The sequence below is a fragment of the Haemaphysalis longicornis genome, unplaced genomic scaffold (assembly GCF_048455015.1).
Source record: "Haemaphysalis longicornis isolate Haplotype H1 unplaced genomic scaffold, Haemaphysalis longicornis Haplotype H1 scaffold_3, whole genome shotgun sequence".
NCBI classification, from domain to species: Eukaryota; Metazoa; Arthropoda; class Arachnida; order Ixodida; family Ixodidae; genus Haemaphysalis; species Haemaphysalis longicornis.
Window position 1 is genome coordinate 181,078,548 of NW_027526335.1, and position 19,510 is coordinate 181,098,057.

The 19,510-nt window shown below is 50.8% G+C and overlaps 1 protein-coding gene across 2 annotated transcripts in view; it reads right to left on the reverse strand.

Moving 5' to 3' along the window:
* Positions 1-233: 233 nt before the first annotated feature.
* LOC144175846 (uncharacterized) overlaps positions 234-19,510 on the reverse strand; it is a 35,963-nt gene continuing 16,686 nt past the window's right edge. For both annotated transcript variants that reach the window (XM_077704864.1, XM_077704863.1), the window contains 5 exons: positions 11,481-11,601; positions 10,359-10,410; positions 6,151-6,273; positions 1,858-1,973; positions 234-616 (listed from right to left, as the gene is read on the reverse strand). In XM_077704864.1, coding sequence (XP_077560990.1) covers positions 1,870-1,973; positions 6,151-6,273; positions 10,359-10,410; positions 11,481-11,601 — 400 coding nt within the window. In that variant the 3' untranslated portion in view covers positions 234-616; positions 1,858-1,869. The remainder of the gene's footprint in view (positions 617-1,857; positions 1,974-6,150; positions 6,274-10,358; positions 10,411-11,480; positions 11,602-19,510) is intronic.

Genomic DNA, 19,510 nt, shown 5'->3' on the forward strand with positions numbered 1-19,510 from the left:
TAATTAACAGCTACGTTGTACAATTTTCAAGGCAGTGAACCCCACATAAATAAGATAAACTTGCATGCACTAGCAACAACAACAAAAAAAGAAGAATTTGTTGTAGAAATTATTTGCAATTTATCAGCGGAGTTTCAAAAGATTATGAACCCATACAAGTTCAATGGCAAGCTGACTAGCCACTACAAGTGTCAAGAACGCCCAGTACTGGCGTTAAAAAAGACGACACAAAGTGGATGGTGATGGAACTTTATTAGGCACTTTCAACGTCGATAGTTTATACAGAGGAACGCACAGAATGAGATAAAACAGTCTGAAATGTGTCAACGAGAGGAACACATAAATGAAAACAAATGGATTTCAGCCTTTGCAAAATGACAAGCCAAAGTGAGCATACTGTCTGTGCAACCTCTTCCTTGCCATGTCAATTGCTCTGCTAGTGACAACTTCAATGACACTTTTTCTGTCAACAAGTTAAAAAAAGTTCCGCTCTGTCAGCTTGAACAGTTCCAACGTCTATGCGACCAACATCAGTAAAGCTTTTTGCCAGACAGGTGTCATCAGCTGGAGACACCTGCTGCATTTGCAGATGCCCTTTCAAGGTGGTCTTTGCTAGCTGGAAAAGAGACAGGCAAAAAATTAAATCCCAAATGAGCACTTTTGCAAGCCATATTTCTGGGCCCTGTTTATCTGCCCATATTTTTGATAAACCTAGCATTGAGAACTACAATATTTTCATGCGTAAAGTAAAACCTCACAGATGCAACAATTGCTTCTTATGATAAATTACTGCAGCCCTTGCAAAGACCCCACGCAATACTCTGTGTACACGCATGTACGCTTCATACAACAACCCTCATGAAATTGGAAATATCCACAGCAGTTGAGGCAAACCAGGACCTTCCCCTTTTACTGCTGCTAAGTCCTCTTCATTCGTTGCTTTATTGGCTATAACTTTCCCCTGGCTTTGTTATGACTTGCCAAGCGGACGACTTGTGCGACACTGCCAATTCGATTGCACCTTGTCAGTGCACGGAATAGCCAACTGCATGCCATGCACTCATTGAACATAAAGTAGTTGCACCGGAAAACTGAATCGGACATTTTTAACGAGACAAAAATAGCTGCAACTGTACATGTTGAATGAGCGCTATAAGCTGCCAAAATAAGCCGTTTCTTCAACAAATTTCAGACGGTCTTGACTGTAGCTGGCGTTTTAAATTGATATTACGGTTCATATACGCAGCCGCAGGTCAAGGAACTTGGTAGATCAGAAGAACAGCATTTTTTTTTTTTTTTGCAGAAAAACAGCAATTACCAAAAATCTTTTTCCCTTTTGCAATTTTTCAGCCCCAAAGACCCAGGTGCCCCTTCGAGAGAAAGACAATAAACGTGAAAACCATAACTTGTTTCTTTTTATGCATATCCCTCAACTTCAGAGAAATATTGTCAATTTCTTTAGGGGCCTCAGCTGTCATGCATGGGTCTCATCTACAGTGCTACTCAAGCCTTCAGGCATAGTTGTGCCATTGTTAATTTATTCATTTACAGTACCCTCAGAGCCAAGAGGCACTACAGAAAGGAGTGGGAGTATATGGCATTACTAAGCAGATTAAAAAATTAGGTTTCGCACGGCAGTGTTGAATTTGAAATGTTCTGAAATGGCAGTATTTGAGCAGGGAATGTGGTTCCAGTCAACACATGGGATAAAAGATTCACTCTATAAGTTAGTCCGGCAAGAAGGAACACCAACTTGGTTAACGTGGCATGCGCCGGATGAAATATATGCAGGCGGAACAAAATTTTTTTTTAAGAAGGCAAGGCAAAGAAGGGAGGAGAAAAAAAGGTGCGCAGTACCGTTCCTGGCTATCACTTCGGAAGGACACGGCGGCCTCGCCCAAGTCCAAGCAGCTTCATGCGATCATTCAGGTCCCGCGCCTCCGCACTCTCGCCACCATTGACAACTGATATTCCTGGAAAAGGGTAAAGGAAAAATTAAAGCCGTTCCACTCAATGTGAAAGCTGCCAGAATCACCAAATCACTGCACTGTAACTTCTCGCTTACTATCGTAAAAACCAACCCTAACTAAATGAACGTGGGCGCTGCCGTTAAGTATAGTTTGCCTCAAATGTACCTGCAGTTTTCTTTGCACTAGACAATGGGGAGATGTATGGCATGCGCAGTGGTGCCACTGATGAACGGTGATTTGGAGCAATTTTTGTAGCAGCAAATTATTAATTTTGGAGCAATTTGGAGCACCTAAATGCCAGTTTTGGAGCACCTTGGAGCAACTAAACATCAACTGCTAGATGTGCCCAAAGCATCTCTCAACACTAAAAATTGACCAGTATCGTCCAGTAATTGATGTGGAGGTCGTCCTGGAATGCGCTTCAAGGTGCTTTTCCCACATGCGATCACAAATGGACGGCACAGCTCAAGAATAATGATCTTCTTGTCCCTACTAGGGGAAGTCTTTTTTCAAGGAGTCGCTGAAAACGCTTCATAGTTGGCAGGCTCGAACATGCATTAAAAATAGCTTTCACAGTCAGCTCTCCCAATAGCCCAAGAATAGCGAAATAGCCAATAAAGAAAAGTTCTACAACCACAAGAAAAAGTATCCATATTTGGCTCTTTATAGCCCAACCTGTCATTCCTGGGGCCAGAAGTTTGATGCAATTAAATCCCCTAATTGCATCCCCCTCCCCGCCACGCAATAGCAAAAATGCAACAAAACATAATTTGCAAGGTATTTAGTTCCTTTTTGGTGTGGATAAAAGACAACATGCAACACGATAATGAATATTGAAAGGCTTCGACAAACCTGCCTAGCAAAAAAACAACGCGCCTCTCTTCTAGTTTATTAATTGTTGAGGCAAGCCCTCGTGTTTTACTTTTTCATTTTATTAGATGCAGGCGCTTGCTATCAGTCCTCGTGCGCATTTCCAAGCTAGCTGGAAATGTGCACGAGAAATGCGCATGGGGCACTTTTGCATGCGATTCGTGCGCGTCGGCGTTGCGCGTGCGATTTTTTCACGCCCGCACGCGGGAGTTTCTACCACGCTCAGAAAATGACGCGCGTCGCGCGCGGCAGTGGGAGGAGCCTGGCGACTTGCGCCAATGGGGAGGCGCGTGCCTCATGGCGGCGGTTTTGAAGCGCTCGAGACAGCCCGGTCACGGCCGGCTGGCTCCGTCGGCGGTTTTTAGGCTTACCACCCCGGCAGGCATTGCATGGGCGTTTTCACTAGTGACGCGGATGATGTTTTATAGTACCGTTTTCGCCCACATTATAAGCACCTTTACCACACAAGCAACTTTGTGTGCACCTTGAGCGGTGTTTTAGAGAGCGCTTAAAAGTGGTCGCTCGAGCTCCCCACACCACTTCGCGGCCGAAGCCGCCACCATGTTGCCGCGCCGCGCGCAGCGTGCGGGTGCTTACGCGGCGCGTTTTCGCAAGCAGAAAACGCTCCATGAGGTTCGTGCTTTAGAGAGACTGGCTGTTTTTCACGGCCCGCTTCACTTGCGGCGGTCCCCTCCGTGAGCACAACAAGCGAAGCGAGAGCTAGCAGCCGACCGCGTCACGCATGCCGCGAAACGACGCTCCCGCTGGCTCTCGGAGCGGAGAGGGCCGGCAATAAACGCCACCTATAACTACCTATTGTTTATAGCAGGAATTATTGGAAACTACAACAAGAAGGAAAGTTTTTACCCGCGGTACGCCAGCGCTGCAATGACTTGCTAGACGAAAACACTGTATCGGCGGTACAGTGACAGCGCCAACCAAACTCACCGCGGAAAACACGATTACGGGTGCGAGGGAGTTGAAGTTATCAACCCGATTTAGTTATACATGTCTAGAGACCACTGCGAAGTAGTGCTTGTAACAGGCTGCACACGATTGGCGCGACAAATTTTGGCGCACTTTTGGCGCACTTGCTTGCAAAATCGTGGTTTTTTATCAGGATGGCGCAGGATACCTCATTTGGCGCAAATTGGCGCATTTGGCGCAGGAGTGGCAGCACTGCATGCGCCAGCGGTCCATGAGTTTCGAGCTTGGCTTTCGAAGCCTCTGGGTTACGCCGCGACGACAGAACGCAGTGCGGCTCTACTTGGGCCCAGCGAGCGAGCTACGACAAGGCCAGCCCCTAAAGTGCTCTGCACTTAAAATGAAGTCGGGGTTTCTCTGCTCTGACTGGATTGCACCGATGGTAACCCCTGCAACAGTAAACACAAGGAGAGATACAAACGGAGCTGACGCGACGCCACCTTGAATCACACCCCACAAACCTCGCTGAATATTGAAAACGTGTTCAAAAATGGAGATGAGTGCACATACACAACTTCTAATCTTGAGCAATCTAATTTTCTTCCATGTTTCCCATAACACCCGCATCAGTGGCACCGCTAATTTTAAATGCCCGCTTATCTGGCTACGTGGCTACACTGCTCCAATTACGTTCACAGCGGTGGTTTTTGCACAAAATCACACAGTGTCTAACCTGAGGGAACATCCGTTTTTCTGGTACCTGCACTAAAATGTGGCACTTATTAAGAGGTTATTAATTAGAAGCCACACTAAACGGCATGCGGTCCCCCACAGTCTGTAACTCTGTAGGCAAAATGAACACCTTAAAATGGACCCTGCAACAAAAAATATAACCATAAAAACCTCAGAAGCATTTCCTGCTTTACAGTGCTGCCAACTTCCGATCAATCCCTTGTCGAGCAAGGAAGGATAACAATCACTCAGCAAATAAACCTGCTACCCTTGAATTAAAACCCCCGGCACTTACAAAACCGTGAAAGCTCCAAAACATCTTGTTGCAGCCGCAGACCAGCCTTAATTAATACCCGCACGCTTTGTGCAATGGAAGGCCCTCATTCGAATAATTGTGCCACAACAAACATCCAATCTACCATATTTGCACGATTATAACGTTCACCTTTTTTTTTTCATGGAAATAGGCAATCAAAAATAGCTGCGTGTTAAAATCGGACACAAAACTCAAAAACCTCAAAACCAAAACCGCCAACTCAAAACCGTAACGAAGCAACTTAATGAGTGATAGGGGCTTTGTTCAAACGCAAAGCAATCATCTTGGCGGCCCGGGCAGTGCCCTGTGCATAAGGCGTCCCGGAGTGGCATTCACAATTGGCAATAAAAAAGGAACCACATTTTTAAGTGCGAAACAGCTTCGCAGAAGGGCTTTAGCTGCCTGCAGCGTGTGCCGATTTATGTTCAAATAAATGTTTTGTACGATTTTGAGTGGTTGTTCATGGCAATATTTCGTGCGCATGGCAGAATTGGCGCTGAGCTATTTCTGTGGTTTCTGTGTGTTCAATTTTACTGCGCATTACAACCAGAGGTGCGTTAGAATCGTGCAAATATGGAAATTCAAAAATTTATGGGGCTTCAAGAGCCAAAGCAAAGGTGCAACACCTCGGTTATGAACAGCACCAGAGCCGAGGGCTCTGCATCGATTTCGACCACCTGGGGGTTTCAAGGGGACAGACAACTGATTTTTGTGGAGCATGTGCTCTATCCCAAATGAAAAGGCATCGCTTAGAACACCCTGAACTGAACCAGTTTCCCTGATAGGGCCCTAGCCCATCTGAAAGCGGATTGTCTAGATCTGTGTATGCTGCCAAAGCAAACGCTTGCACTCATGACAGTCATCCGTGCAGCAAAATACTTTTAACTGTAGTGAGATGAAAAGTATTTAAAAACTCGTCCTCAGCTAACAAAAAAGAAAAAGAAAAAAAGAATACGGCATGGTTCTCTCTTATTCCTTTATGTGGTTTTTGAATCACACATGGACACTGAAAAGGAGCTGTTTGTTGACATATGGTAGTGCCATGTTGAGACACAACACAATGCCAACCTTTCAGATTTCAGACATTTTAGTGCCAGATTAAAATTTTTTCCACCAATTTTAGAAATTCCTCGTGGCTGGCCCGTTAAACAAAACACTGGCTTTCATACGAGCTAGAGGACGTGCATTCTGCAAGAGATGGTTGTCTGGCCCTCTAACAAGCACCGAAATGCCAACACACAGGTGTTTCCGCTCCCCCGTCCCTTCACGAGAAGAACGGCCGGGATCGAACCCCCATGCTCGGCAGCCCAGCGTCCTCCCCGCACTGTGCCGACGTACCGGCTGGCCTGTGTGCACCCACGAAGCCTCGGCCCAGGCCCTGGCAGCGAGCCCTCATCGCCTGCTCCAGCTCCTCGTCTTCGTCTTCCTCGCTGCTGTCGTCACTGTCGTCATCCTCCGCCGCTGAAAGGCACCAACGCACACACTGTCAATTTCTCCTGGGGTTGAACGAACTGAATTTACACCTGGGCCGCGAGGCACACCCTAGTGGAGGGCTCCGGATGTGTTTAGACCACCTGGGGGATCTTTATAGCGCACCCAAACCTCGACAAACGGGCATTCCCACTTTCTGCTTCCTCCTTCAGAAAAGCAGCCATCGCGGCTGGGATCAAACCCACGTCCTTGGGCACTCAGCAACGCAACATCTTTGGCCACCGAGCCACCGCAGCGGGTACAGACACACTTTGTCAAACAGGCACAGTTTGGAAGAGGCACGCCAATCGAAAGCCTCGTCATTGACATTTACAAACCGCGAGAACACTTATGAGGCAACAGTGTCACGTCAGACTGTCCATCCACAGATCCAAAGAAAAAAAAAAAAAATGCTCCACAAATTGGCAGGCTCCAAACTTCCCCCATCTAGCAGCTCTAAAACCATGCTCGACCACGCTCGAGCAGAGTTCAAAACACGGAGCAAGATAAACAGGAGCGCCGACTTCGCTCTCTCCGGCGGGCTCTTAATGTCCATAACTCGCGGAGCACAGTGTAGATGGCGCAGCGAATGGGGCCGGCGGCGGAGCGGCCGGCGTTCCCCGTGCGCCGGCGGGCGAGTTGGCGGAACGCATTCCGTCGGCTCTGTCGTCTGCTTCGGCGACGGTAGTTTTGGGCACGGACTGCTTCGGGCCTGCTTTGGCGCCGCTTCGCGTTCATGGCGCGCCTCCTTCGCACAGTTGATTAACTTGTTCGACTGCACCTTCTGGGTAACCCGGACCCGAAGGAATTGAGTGGCCGTACGGCAAAGATACGTTAAGGATTGGTTTGCATGGCGGGAAAACAAAATATAGAGACCACACACAAACATATGGCTGCTATACAAACACTACCTTTTGCGCGGTGCTTGCCGAAAATGTGGCTCCGTTTTGTAAATTTGGGAATACCAATTTGGCTGTGTTTTAACAGGTTTTACAAAAGGCGAAAGGAGCAATTGGTTTTGATCACTAACGATTATAAAAGTTCCCTCAGCTTTCTCGCAGTTCTGCAACTTGCGTCCAAAACAGAGTGTGCCTAGAACACGGGCCGGCACTTACACGCTCATCAGAAAAGAACAGAAATGTGATAACATCACCCGCGACTGCCCGCGACGTAGCAATCTGCTCGAGATCAAGTCCCTGACAGTGCGGTCTTTTCAGAAGCCTTCATTTCGCGATAACTCGCCGAAAGAAAAGGTTTAACGAGCCGGTTGTTTTGCTGGTCAGCCACTTAAAAAAAAAAAAAAACGCCGGGAACCCTGGTAGGCCAAAAAATTGCAGCCATACAAATCGCAGCATTTTATTTGGAGTCGCGGTGTTATCGACGAGATAACACGACCGTAGAGCGACAGTGAACATCGGGCGGTAAGTTGCGGCATGAGTTAAAATGAAGTATGCGTTTGATATTCTTAGGTTCCTTGTCAAGCTGACAGTGTTTTTGTGCACTTGATACAACAGGGCAGCCGTCCAATTCAGTCATTGGCACAGAAATGTGCATCATTGCCGTTTGCCGATGGAGACTCCGGGCGACCCTCGTAAGTGTTGTTCGTGCGCAGAAGCAGCATAAATAATTAAGCACGCGGCCGGAGAGCGGGATAACAACAGAGGGTAACCTTTGCGCTGCATCGATTCGTTGTAAGCAGAATCACGCTAGACTATGTTGTGGCGTTCCATATTACTCTTGCTCATTCTTTGGTGCTTCTGAAGTCGTCGTCGTTCAGTTGCGCTTACATGTGCTGGGTTAGTACAATATTTTTAGTGGATCTTCATAATGTCAGAATAAACGTTCCGGGAATAAGCGATCGCCATGTATGCGGCGGCGTGCGATTATCTGCGCCGTCTATTGCGGCCGCGCACGGGTGTTTAAATTCTGCGGGGCCCGCATGCCTCCTGCGTAGTAGGACAGGCATAAGACAGACGTCGCTGCGCAAGAAAAGATGCCTCTGGGGAGAGCGAAGAAGGGAAGAGCCATGTACAGAGGCACAGCGACGAGAGGGCGAACGAAGGAGGAAGAGAGCAAAGGGAAAGCTGGGCGGCCGGCGGCGCGTGGACATTATCGGCCCGAGCAAACGATTTTTTCTGGGCCACAGTCGTCGCTCCTCTTTATATCTTGCTCCGTGGTTCAAAACACACCAGTCACGAAACGCCTTCAGAATTCGGATTGTGCGAGCACCCCTGCTTTGTTGAAGCTGATGGGAAAGTATCGGCGTAGCCCCCAGTGGACAAAAACTTAACTGTGCTAAAGATTAACTTAAAACAGAACCTAATGAAGTAAAGCTTGCTTTTCAAATTAGGAAGCATAAAATTAGGCAAGTTTTACTTACGTTCCCATGGTATTTTAGGATTTACTCTAAGCAGATGCAAGCACTTGCACTACCCTTCAACTTTCTGTCAACAGATGGCAGCAGGCTAGTCAACTTGCCCCATGCCTCCAGCACAGGGGGATCAACCGGAGACCAGTTTTTAATACATGTCGCCTACAGGAATTTCACAACTGGTATACAATGAGTAACTCTGTACGTGGATAAAAATTAAGAAGGGCAATACCTCACGTTGCGACATCACTCCGCTGGACATTCAATGTGCGTGCGAGCTTTGAAAGGAGACTGCGCTTAATGCATCACATTTCCCACTTTTCTTCGCAGTTTCTCATCACCGCAGCAAATCTTAAGTTGTGCCCGAATACAACTTGGTGAACGCTCAAGCCCGAGTCTCATGTATGTCTGTGCAGAAACAACTACACATCTATTTCCATTCAGTCAAACCTGAAAGGTTTTCACCACAATGTCTAACTTCTCAGGTGCTTTTTCAAGGCCCCGCCCACGTGTTCATTGACCACGATTCAATTGTTTCACACGAGACTGAGTTCTTTTGAAAACTATACCGGCAGGAATGCGCCAATGTTAGGGAAAAAAAACGGCACAGTTTTGCTGTAGCTACATCCCTACATTCCATAAAAACAGGGCAAAGGCACTTGTATTACATTTCCACCAATACCTCATATGTACTAATGAACAAGACGTTGCTATTTAGTGCTGCTTCCTTTAATTTACGTGAGAAGTGCATCCACACAAAACTGGCCAGCAGTGCTGAAAGTGCAAAAACCTTGTGGTAGTGCAAACAGAAACAAAACTGCTACCCTGCCGATAGTATGCTTAAATTGGAGCTTACAAAATGATACCAGCTCACAAGACTACTCTCTGCAGATGCTTTTATTTCTGCTTTTTTTTACTGCCTTGACTGGACGCATCCAATTTGATGGGCCAAAAGCATTCAGCTTTACTAGCTGCCCTTAGTTTTGCCTTGTAATCCGATAAAGCCACGCATATTCAGAACTGCTTTTCACCACTCGCTTGTGTGGGCAAAAAAAATTGTACTTAGGATGCAATACAGTTGAACACCAAACACACCTCAAACAACAACTGCCGAGGTAATGCCTAGGGATGAAAGATGGCTAAACCAATATTGTCATTGTTCACTTTGCAAGTTAACCAAGCATTCCACTTTTCGAATGTACAGTGGTCGTCAAATAAAACGCGAACACAAAAATACGAACCTAAACACACACATAGCGAGACTTCTTTCCATGCGAGCGAAAATGATGCGTGGCTTAGTTCAAAAACAAAGTTGGGAAATGTGGATTTCCAAGTATACCAATAGCGTGCCATTATATGAACTCTACGAACAGTATTTTTCAATTTTGCACGTTCCGGCTCATATTTTCGTGTTCGCTTTTCATTTTACAACCAGTGTACAGGAGTTGAAAAGCTGGTGATGGCATCGCTGCACTATCCATGGCGGCACCTGTATTCTGATAATGAACGCGTACCTTGAAAGAGTACCGTTCAACTGATTAATTAAGAGAATTAACAGAAGCAACTGGCAAGCTAGAGATTTTTAAAGTTCCAGATGGAACAGTAAATGTAGCACCCTCAGAAACAAGTTACTTTGCTACTTCAGTCAAACAACCCCCACCATATGGAAGCCCCTCAAGCGCCGGGAAACAGTTTTAGCACTTACGCTTCGCCGCCAGCTGAGGGATGAACTTGGCTGCGTGCTCGTATGGCAGAACCTGGTCAAGGGGAGACGGGGGAGATTGCATCAGAAGTGGGAAACTGCTACACCGCGAAAAGTTTCCAGCAGAACAACCCTGGCAAACATTGCAGGGATAGTGTCATGCAGTGATTGAAGCACAGTCTCCAGGTCTGAAGTCTGTAAAACCGCGACACACTCACGCAATCGACATTCCCTGGATATTTGGTAAATCCAAACACGTCACGAGTTTTCGTTGGCCGCTTCCGCACTGCCGCTCCAATTGGAGGTCGAAGCTTCTGCTCTCGAGCAACGAACGACCCGAGTGTTGGCGGCGGAGGCACCGTGATTTTGGCGGCTCATCGGGCAGCTGGCCGCAACCCAAGTTCTACAGCGATGCCAGGCACTATTTTTATTGCTTTTTACCACACTGGACGTGAAAACGCACCGGGGACACGAAAAGTGCACTGAGTGAGCCGCATGGTCGCTGCGCTGGTGGCGACCACAAAGTGGTGCAGGTAGCTCAAGCGATAGCTTGTTACCACTGCACGAAAGGGAACCCAAGTCCCAAACAAGGCAGCACGTACGAGAAAGGCATTGATGATGCGATGGCGGGTTGCATTAAAAATCGTCATCTGCACTGCTTACGAGAGCGGCAATCGAATATCCGCCGCAGTGCTAAGCCAAACACATCTATAGGCAGACTGGCCGGCTGCTCCTAGCGCGCGTCTTCCCAGCAATTTCTGGAGGGCTACTCTCCCACCTTCAGGTGACAACACCCTTGGTGGCCCCTGAACTGTCGTCAACCATCCCACACATGCTTTGAAAGGTGGCATAACAATCTGGGTCCCCTTTCGAAAGAATACCACAGGATATGACGATATCCTGTGGTGTCATATCTAGAGGTGACAGGTGACACACGCAAAGGATAGGCACTCAAGGTTTGAAGGAGAGGGGGACTGAACACCATCTCACAAGTGGGATCGGGACTGGGCTTCGCAATCCCCCTCTCCATTCTTCTCATCCAACTGCTTGGTGCTCCCAAGGTAAAAGGGAGAATGCACCGAGACGAACGTGTACACCACAGAGGCTTCCTCCACCGCCCCTCACCTTGGGCATGGTGGTGGGCTGCCGTGGGACGGAGAGGGTGGGCGGCCCCTGGGGCACCTCGTCCTCCTCCTGCTGCTGCTGCTTGGCCTGTTGCTCCTTCTCCCTCCTCTCACGCTCCTGCCTGCGCACAGACCCCAGCAACACGGCACACTGCAGGCCGAGGGCGCCTCAAACACGCCGAACAAGAAGAAACACGGCCACACAGGTCGTGGCGCACCACACTTCATTGTTGCGAGCAGCTCAGAATGCTCCACACAGTCGGTACGAGACAAAAATGCACCGAAGAATGTGCGCACCCAAGCATAGAGATTTCGTTCCATAGAGGTAAGCCCACAGCACTGTCCATTTGCAACAACAAGGAGCGCCCACACTGTTACTCATATGTGTATACCCAAAACAATGCCTTTACTCTGACTGCACTCAAGGAAGTCTTCAAACACGAGCGCCCACCTTTCGCTCCCCCTTCTATAATACGTGCTCTCCCATCGCTGTTCTATTCGGAATGTAGTGCCGTATTGCCGTGTGCCAGTGTTGCCAGCAGCTGTATTACAAGGCTCGCAGGTTTAGTGCCCGCAGGGCCAAAGACACAGGGCAGCCCAAAGAGCTCTATGCGTAGCATTTTTTTTATAGAACTTCTGTGCTCCATAGTTGGTGCAACTAATAAGCGTACCTACCCTCAACTGCCAAACATGGCCATCCTTATTGAAAACACAAGCTTGCCTACGTCTGAAGATCCTACTCTTTTTCCCACAAGCTAGACAAAAGTTCGAATGGTGCCAATCCTGTCAAGGCCCCCAGAGTACAGCAAGAGGCAGACATCAAGCCCAGTTTCAGTTTTCCACACACAGCACAACGAATGCAGCCCGGCACGTCATGCAGCAGTACTAAGGATTAGTAAAACCTCCTGTGGAATTCACCCATGCTTTTATGGTGAAGTCAGCCGCATCGAATTGGCCCTCCATTCGCTGGCATACAAGTATTGCGCTGCCCATCATGCTGTACATAGTAACACAGCTCCAACTTGCCCTCTCGGGTAAAAACCCAACTGTTGATTGATTCATTGTCGGGTTTAATGCGCCATAGCTACACCCCGGCGGGGATCTTTTAAACATGCGCTGAAATCTCGACACGGGCGTTTTCGCTTTTCACCTCCATCTGAAAAAGCAGCCACAGTGGCCGGGAATCGAACCCACATCCTTGGGCTCTGCAGCACAACGCCTTTGCCACCGAACCGCCGGGGTGGGTGGGTCAAACAACTCCACCCTCCAGTCTACCTCCCAAGCTCGCGTGACAAACCGGCTAGGCACACACCCGTCCCGAGGCGCATAAAAATCCCTCGGGGCACTTGAAGGCCAAGTGCACTGAAATTTCACCTCGACCAAATTTATGTTTGATGTGTAGTAAGTACCCCCAAATCAGCTAGGACACCTCGTTAACCAGTCAGAAGCGTGTAAAAAAGCTCTGCCGCAGACCACGCTGCACCTGACGGCGGATCGCGTAAACAGCCATGACGCGCCTGTGACATTCCAGCCGACGGGGGCTTCTTCCTCTGGCCAGCCACGCAGCTGGAGAACCGGTCAAGCTCTGCTGCGCACGCGTCCCCCATTGCTGCCCCGTGCACGCATAAAGCTCGTGCGCAGGCTTACTCCCAAGCAACTGACCGTCCAGCCAAATGCTGGACAGCTGCGTCACTTCAATGGCCGCACTCTTCTCGATTTCGGTTTCATAACCGCCTATTTTTGCTGACCGCTTGCGGTGTCCATGCGCGCATTCCAGCTGTTGTATTTTGCATCTTGCTTCCTTTTTCAGCAGACTATACAGAAATAGTGTTTTCAAGAGGACAAAATTTTGAGTGCAGTTTAAAGTTTGAGTGCCTTTAACATGCTTTGAAGGCGAAAGGCTGGTGGTACTTATTAAAAGCCTCACTGCTACATTGTACGGTTGACCAGCTCCAACCCGGATAACCAACATCTGGTAGACCGGGCAAGACAGGCTGCCAAGACCCCGGGCTTCCTGGACTGAGGAGGTCCCCCACCTGGTGGTCAACCCAACAACACTGACTACTCCATAAACGTTTAGTACTCCTTCTCCTCCCCCTGCTACATTATATCTACGTCTTTTTCTCCATTTTGTTTCTTTGTCTTTTGGCACAAATTACATCGACCAGCTTCTTTTCTACCACACTGTGTGTGAGTATGCTTCTTTGCTTTAGCTTCTTCGTCTTACAGCAAGAATTACGCCAGCAAGCCGACTGGCAGGTGCCACTTATTCCCTAGAATCCAAATTCTGCATGGCTGGTGTGGCCCCGTTCTACTCACGTCCCACCATGTTCAGGTGACATGTGGCATGTACTATTCTACAGGTTCTACGTTTTCAATACATATTAATGTGAATTTCCGGAAGCGGGCCCCGTAGTCCCTGGCCAATCCCCCAAGTGGGCATGTGTGACGAAGAAAAGAAATTTTTCTTCTACCGCTCGCAACATGATGGGATAGCCCAGTGGGTTGAGCACTGGGCTGCCTGCTACTGCGGTTCGCATCCCACCACATTATTCACACTTTTTATTCCTAAACTCTTCACAACACCTGCCATTTCTTGATCAGGGCGCTCAACGGGACACTAAAGGATGAACGAAATTTTGTTTTAACTGAACAATCACACGTTTTGTAGCTCCCTCGGCTTTTGTTCAACGAGCAACGATGCATTATTTGCAGAGAAATAAGTAAACACAGCTTCCCGTTCACTTTTTTTGTGATGCGGCCATCATGCCACCAAGTAGGAGCGAGGCCCCGCTGCAGTCTTGAGTGTAAAAACACTTCACGCTAGGCACTCTAACGCTAGCAATGGTTTTACCTACCAAGAAGGCCAAGAAGGCTGGCTTGGACTTTTATTATTTCTCACCGACAGAACGAGAAATGCATTTAAGTGCTCCAGCGGCCGGTGTGCCAGCCTGCACCGGACGCCCAGACCCCCACCAAGCCGGCCACAAGCGAAGCCCTTTCAGAAGCGACAAACAACGTTTCAAATGTCGTGCAAGCACGGCTGCCCGACAGGGCGTCCCCCAGGTGATCATAATTATGTCCTATCCTCTTCTCTCATGGGAACCTAGCATGAAATACACTCACTTCCCAGTGACCATCTCGAGTAGTCCTTGTGGCCGACGCTCGCCCAGGGCCCAAACATAACAAGAATAGAGCTACGTGAAGCACGATTTATGGATTATTTATCAACACCGGCTCGCAGCAAACGAACTGATTGATTGATTGATTTGTGGGGTTTATCGCGTCGATGCAACGCAGGCGATGAGGCACATCATAGTGGAGGGCTCCGGATTAATTTTTAACACCTGGGGATCTCTAACGTGCGCCGAAATCTCGCACACACTGGCATTTTTAGATGCGACGCTGAGAGCATCTCTTGCCGGCGGCCCTGTCCTTCTTGCATGCGTCCGTCGGCGGCGGCGTCCGCACTCTCCTCCGCTCACCCCCTCTCCTCTCCGATAGCGATCTCTCTCTCGCGAGGGGCACTGGATTGGATTGGCTTGGATTTGGATTGAACTGGATTAAAGTGGATTGTGTTGCGTCATAGCCGCGGCAGACGCACTGGCGCCGACGCGTGCCCAGGTGAGAGCGAACACACTCTCTCAACATCTGCGGGTGTGCGGCCCAGCGCGCTCTCACTCCACCGGTGGGCGGCGCTGCGCGTGGTGCTGCGCATGTGCAGTACTCTCTCTCTCCGCGGTCTGCTCTCCTTCGGGCGCGCTGCGCATATAACCGGTGTGCCGCTCTCCGGCGGCCTTTCGGTCGACGGTTGCTCTCCGCTTGCGCTTGAACCACTCTCAGCGTCGCATGGAGGTGGGCGTAATTTTTTGCTCTTCGTACTTCGAGTGAGCCAAGATGGCGCCAAGGCAACGGCTGAAGTCAACAGCCAGAGTGACAACCTCGGCAGTGGCGCTACCGGCACCGATACACGTCACTCAAGGGTGAAACGTATAAACAAGGGCAAATTGTTGAAGGGCGCGCGCATGCCAGCATTGCCGCGCGGCGACATGAAGATCGTGTTGCGCCCACGAGGCGGGCTCCGTGTGAGCGATGTGACCCGCGTAGAACTAAGTCGTACACTTGCGGCGGCGGCACAGATCCCCGCAAATGAAGCAAATGAAGACGTCGTGTGCCTGAACCTTCAGCAGAATATCGTTGTGGTGAGCACCTCCAAGAGAGAGCACGCCGACCGATACGCTGCCGTGGAAAGGATCGATATACGCGGCACGGCGCACGAAGTAAGTGCCTACGAAGCGGCCCCTCACGGCACGGTGAAGGGCGTCATAAGGGGCATCCCGCTTGAGGATACGGCCCAGGAGATTCAGGACAATGTTGTGCACAAGCATAACCCAACAGCCCTACAGGCAAACCGAATCGGTAAGACCCGATCGGTCGTCATTGCTTTCGAAGGGCACAAAGTACCCAATTACGTTAGATACGGCAACCTGCTCACGGAGTGCACGTTGCACAAAAAACAAATTGACGTATGCTATGCGTGCGGAAGAGTAGGCCACAGAATGGACGTGTGCCCGGATCCCTCGAACAAGATCTGCCGAGGGTGTGGAATCTCCAACCCCGCTGAAGACCACGAATGTGTCCCGAAGTGTGGCCTGTGCGGAGGCAAACACCTGACCGCGGACAAGGCCTGCAAAGCCCGCTTCAAGACGCCCTATGTCGTCCGCCGGCGGCGCTGGGAACGCCGCCGAGCGGAGGAAGAAGAAGACGCTGGGAGAAGGAACCGAGAGAAAAGAGGTCCTGCAGGCGGACCCCACCGTAGCGCCTCCAAACAACGGGGCCGGTCGCAAACGCCGGTCCGCAGCAGCAACAACAGTAGCGGCGAAAACGACCGCCAGAGTCGCTCCCGATCGAAGTCACGATCCAGGGGTGGCAACGGTGGCGGCAACCGCCGCTGGGAGACGGTGAACCCCTGCTCGAGCGGGAGATCCGGATCCCCGACCACGTCCCGTTCGAAATTCAGGGCCGCCTCGGGGTCCCGGGCCAGTTCGAGACAACGGAACAGTTCGAACTACCGGGCTAGTTCGAAGTCCCGGAACGAGTCAACCGGACGTCGAGGGATCGCCGAGAAAAAGGTGGGCTGGACCAACAGGTCTCTCGTCGCTCGAACCAGCGACACCGCATTCCCACCCCTCCCCGCCTCCCAACACCTTAACTCACAATCGAGTCTGCAAAAGGACAGTAGCGAAGTGGCAGAGCTTAAGAGGATCATAGAGCGCCAAAACGCTCAGATCCAGGAGCAGAATGCCCAAATACGGGCGCTTATGAGCAAGATTGAAACGCTGGCGAGTAACGGCAGCTCGGTAAATGCAAGACCCCAAAACAACACCACGGCGACAAACAACGCCGGAGGCTTGCGCAAGGTGGCGCGGAGGGATCCCCCCTCGCCCCCCCTAGGGCGGACGGCGGGAGCGGCTGGGTCCACTCAACGTGCATCCAGCAATCAAGAGGCGATGGACGCCGAAGAGGGTCCCGCGAGCGCAGAGGAAGCGGCGGCCGCAGAGACCACGACCACGGCAACGACACCGATCCCACGAGGAGGAGAGCTTACGGCCATTTTGTCCGCAATAACCCAAATTAACGAAAGGCTAGGCAAAATGGACGCCCGACTCGGAGCTGTCGAGAGTCAGCTTCACACGGTCTCGGTAAAGCACGAGCGCCTAGCGCTAAAAGTAGCCACAAAGTCGGTGAGGAACCGTTTCGCGTCCCTGAAAAAGGAGCGTGCCGAAGGAATAAAAGTAGCCACAAACCGTTTTGCGTCCCTGAAAAAGGAACGGGCCGAGAAAATCAAAGATGCGATCGCGAAAAGGCGCGGTCGACTCGAGACATCCGAGGAGGATGACGCAGAGGCCAAGTAAGAAGCACAGGAAGAAGACCGGGGAAGACACCACCGTAATTTACCAATGGAACTGCCGCGGAATTCGCAACAAAGAAGCGGAACTACCTTTACACATTGACGGGCAAGAAAACAAGCCAGATGTAATAGCTCTACAGGAAACAAACGGGAAACCACGACTCCCGGGGTACGTCACTTACACAGACCCCACGGAGAACGGAACGGCGGTGCTCGTCCGCAGCAACGTGGCGGCAACACAACACGTCACGGCGCAGGGCGGGTGCGAGCACACGCTGGTCGAAATTCATGCAAGAGAAATTGGCAACTCGGGCAATCTATTCGTCATGAGCGCGTACTGCCGTCCGTCACAACGGCAGTACGAGTTTGACCGCATCGTGAGCCAGGCGAAAGGGTTGGCGGGGACGAGGCCACTCCTGATCCTCGGCGACTTTAACGCCCCTCACACAACGTGGGGCTATAAGTTCCAGTCCAAGAGAGGAAAATCGTTGGCCAAGGCAATGGAGGATCACGAGATGGCCCTCCTGAACGAGCCGGACGTACCCACCAGAAGAGGCAACAGTGCCGCGAGGGACACTACGCCAGACCTGTCGTGGTTATCGGGCACGCTAGACGTCACCTGGACGAGGAGCGAAGAAGCGGACCTGGGGTCTGACCACAGTGTGATCCGCATCACGATCCGAGGCTCCCGATATTGGGCTGTGCTGGGGACGGCGCGGATCACGGATTGGGACAAGATGAGGAAGTATACCCAAGAACAAGACGCGGCGGCCGAGAAAGAGCCGGCACAGGCCGAAAGAAAACAAACCTACACCGAATGGGCGAGGGACCAGAAGCAGGTCCTCCAGAAATTCACCCAGGAAATCGCAACGACGGCGCAGGTACCGTATGTGGACGCCAGACTTACACACATGTGGGCGGCTCGGCACTCGTTAACGCGGCGGTGGAAGCGTCAGAGACATAACAGAAAGCTGGCCAAACGCATTGCGGTCTTGAACAAACAGATCGCCGAGCACGTGGCCAAGCTATGCAGGGAAAATTGGCTGAAGACTTGCGACGGCCTGCATGGCAAGCTCTCAGCGCGGAAGACGTGGTGTCTTTTGAGGCATTTAATCGACCCGCTGAGTACCAAAACTGCGACCAATCGCAACCTTACCAAAGTATTGAACACGTACAAGGGAGACGGCTGCAGGCTCCTGGAAGACCTGAAGGCGAGGTACCTAAACAAAGAGAAGGGCCAGTACCCGGTTCCCGAGACGTACGAAGGACCCGACAACGACGAGCTGGACAGGCCGTTTACCATGACGGAATTTTGGACAGCGATAGACTAAAGCAATAAGAGAAGTGCCCCCGGCAGGGACGCCATAACTTACAAACTGCTCGGTAACATGAGCGGTGCAGCGGCCCGCGGCCTCCTAGAGCAAATCAACGAAACCTGGGACAGCTCGCGGTTGCCGGAGGAATGGAAGGAAGCCGAGGTCCACTTCATTCCAAAGCCCGGCAAAGCCCTCACGATAGACAACATGCGGCCCATCTCCCTCACGTCCTGCGCGGGGAAAGTTATGGAGCGCATGGTTCTTCGCCGGCTGCAGAAGCACCTCGAAGAAACAGATCAGATGCCGGAGACGATGTACGGCTTCAGACATCATCTCAGCACCCAGGACGTGATGGTCCAACTCCACGAGCTGGTCGTCAAGCAGGCAACGAGGCACGCGCCGCGCGGGATACTCGCCCTCGACCTGAAAGGAGCGTTTGACAACGTGTCCCACGCAAGCGTGTTGCCGAATCTGAACAAGACCAGGTGCGGCCGCAAGACATTCGGCTACATAAAAGATTTTCTGACAAACCGAACGGCGACCATCAGTATAGGGGACGAGAAGTCGGACCCTGTCGAGCTCGGCGATAGGGGCACCCCTCAGGGGTCGGTCTTGTCGCCCCTGCTCTTCAATCTGGCCCTCCTGCCCCTGCCCGATCTACTCAAGCAAATCGAAGGCGTGGACCACGCGTTCTACGCCGACGACATTACGGTGTGGACGGCCCGAGCCGGGTCCGATGCCTGGGTGGAGGAAGCCTTGCAGCGGGCGGCAACGACCGTGCACGAGTACGCCAAGTCGTGCGGA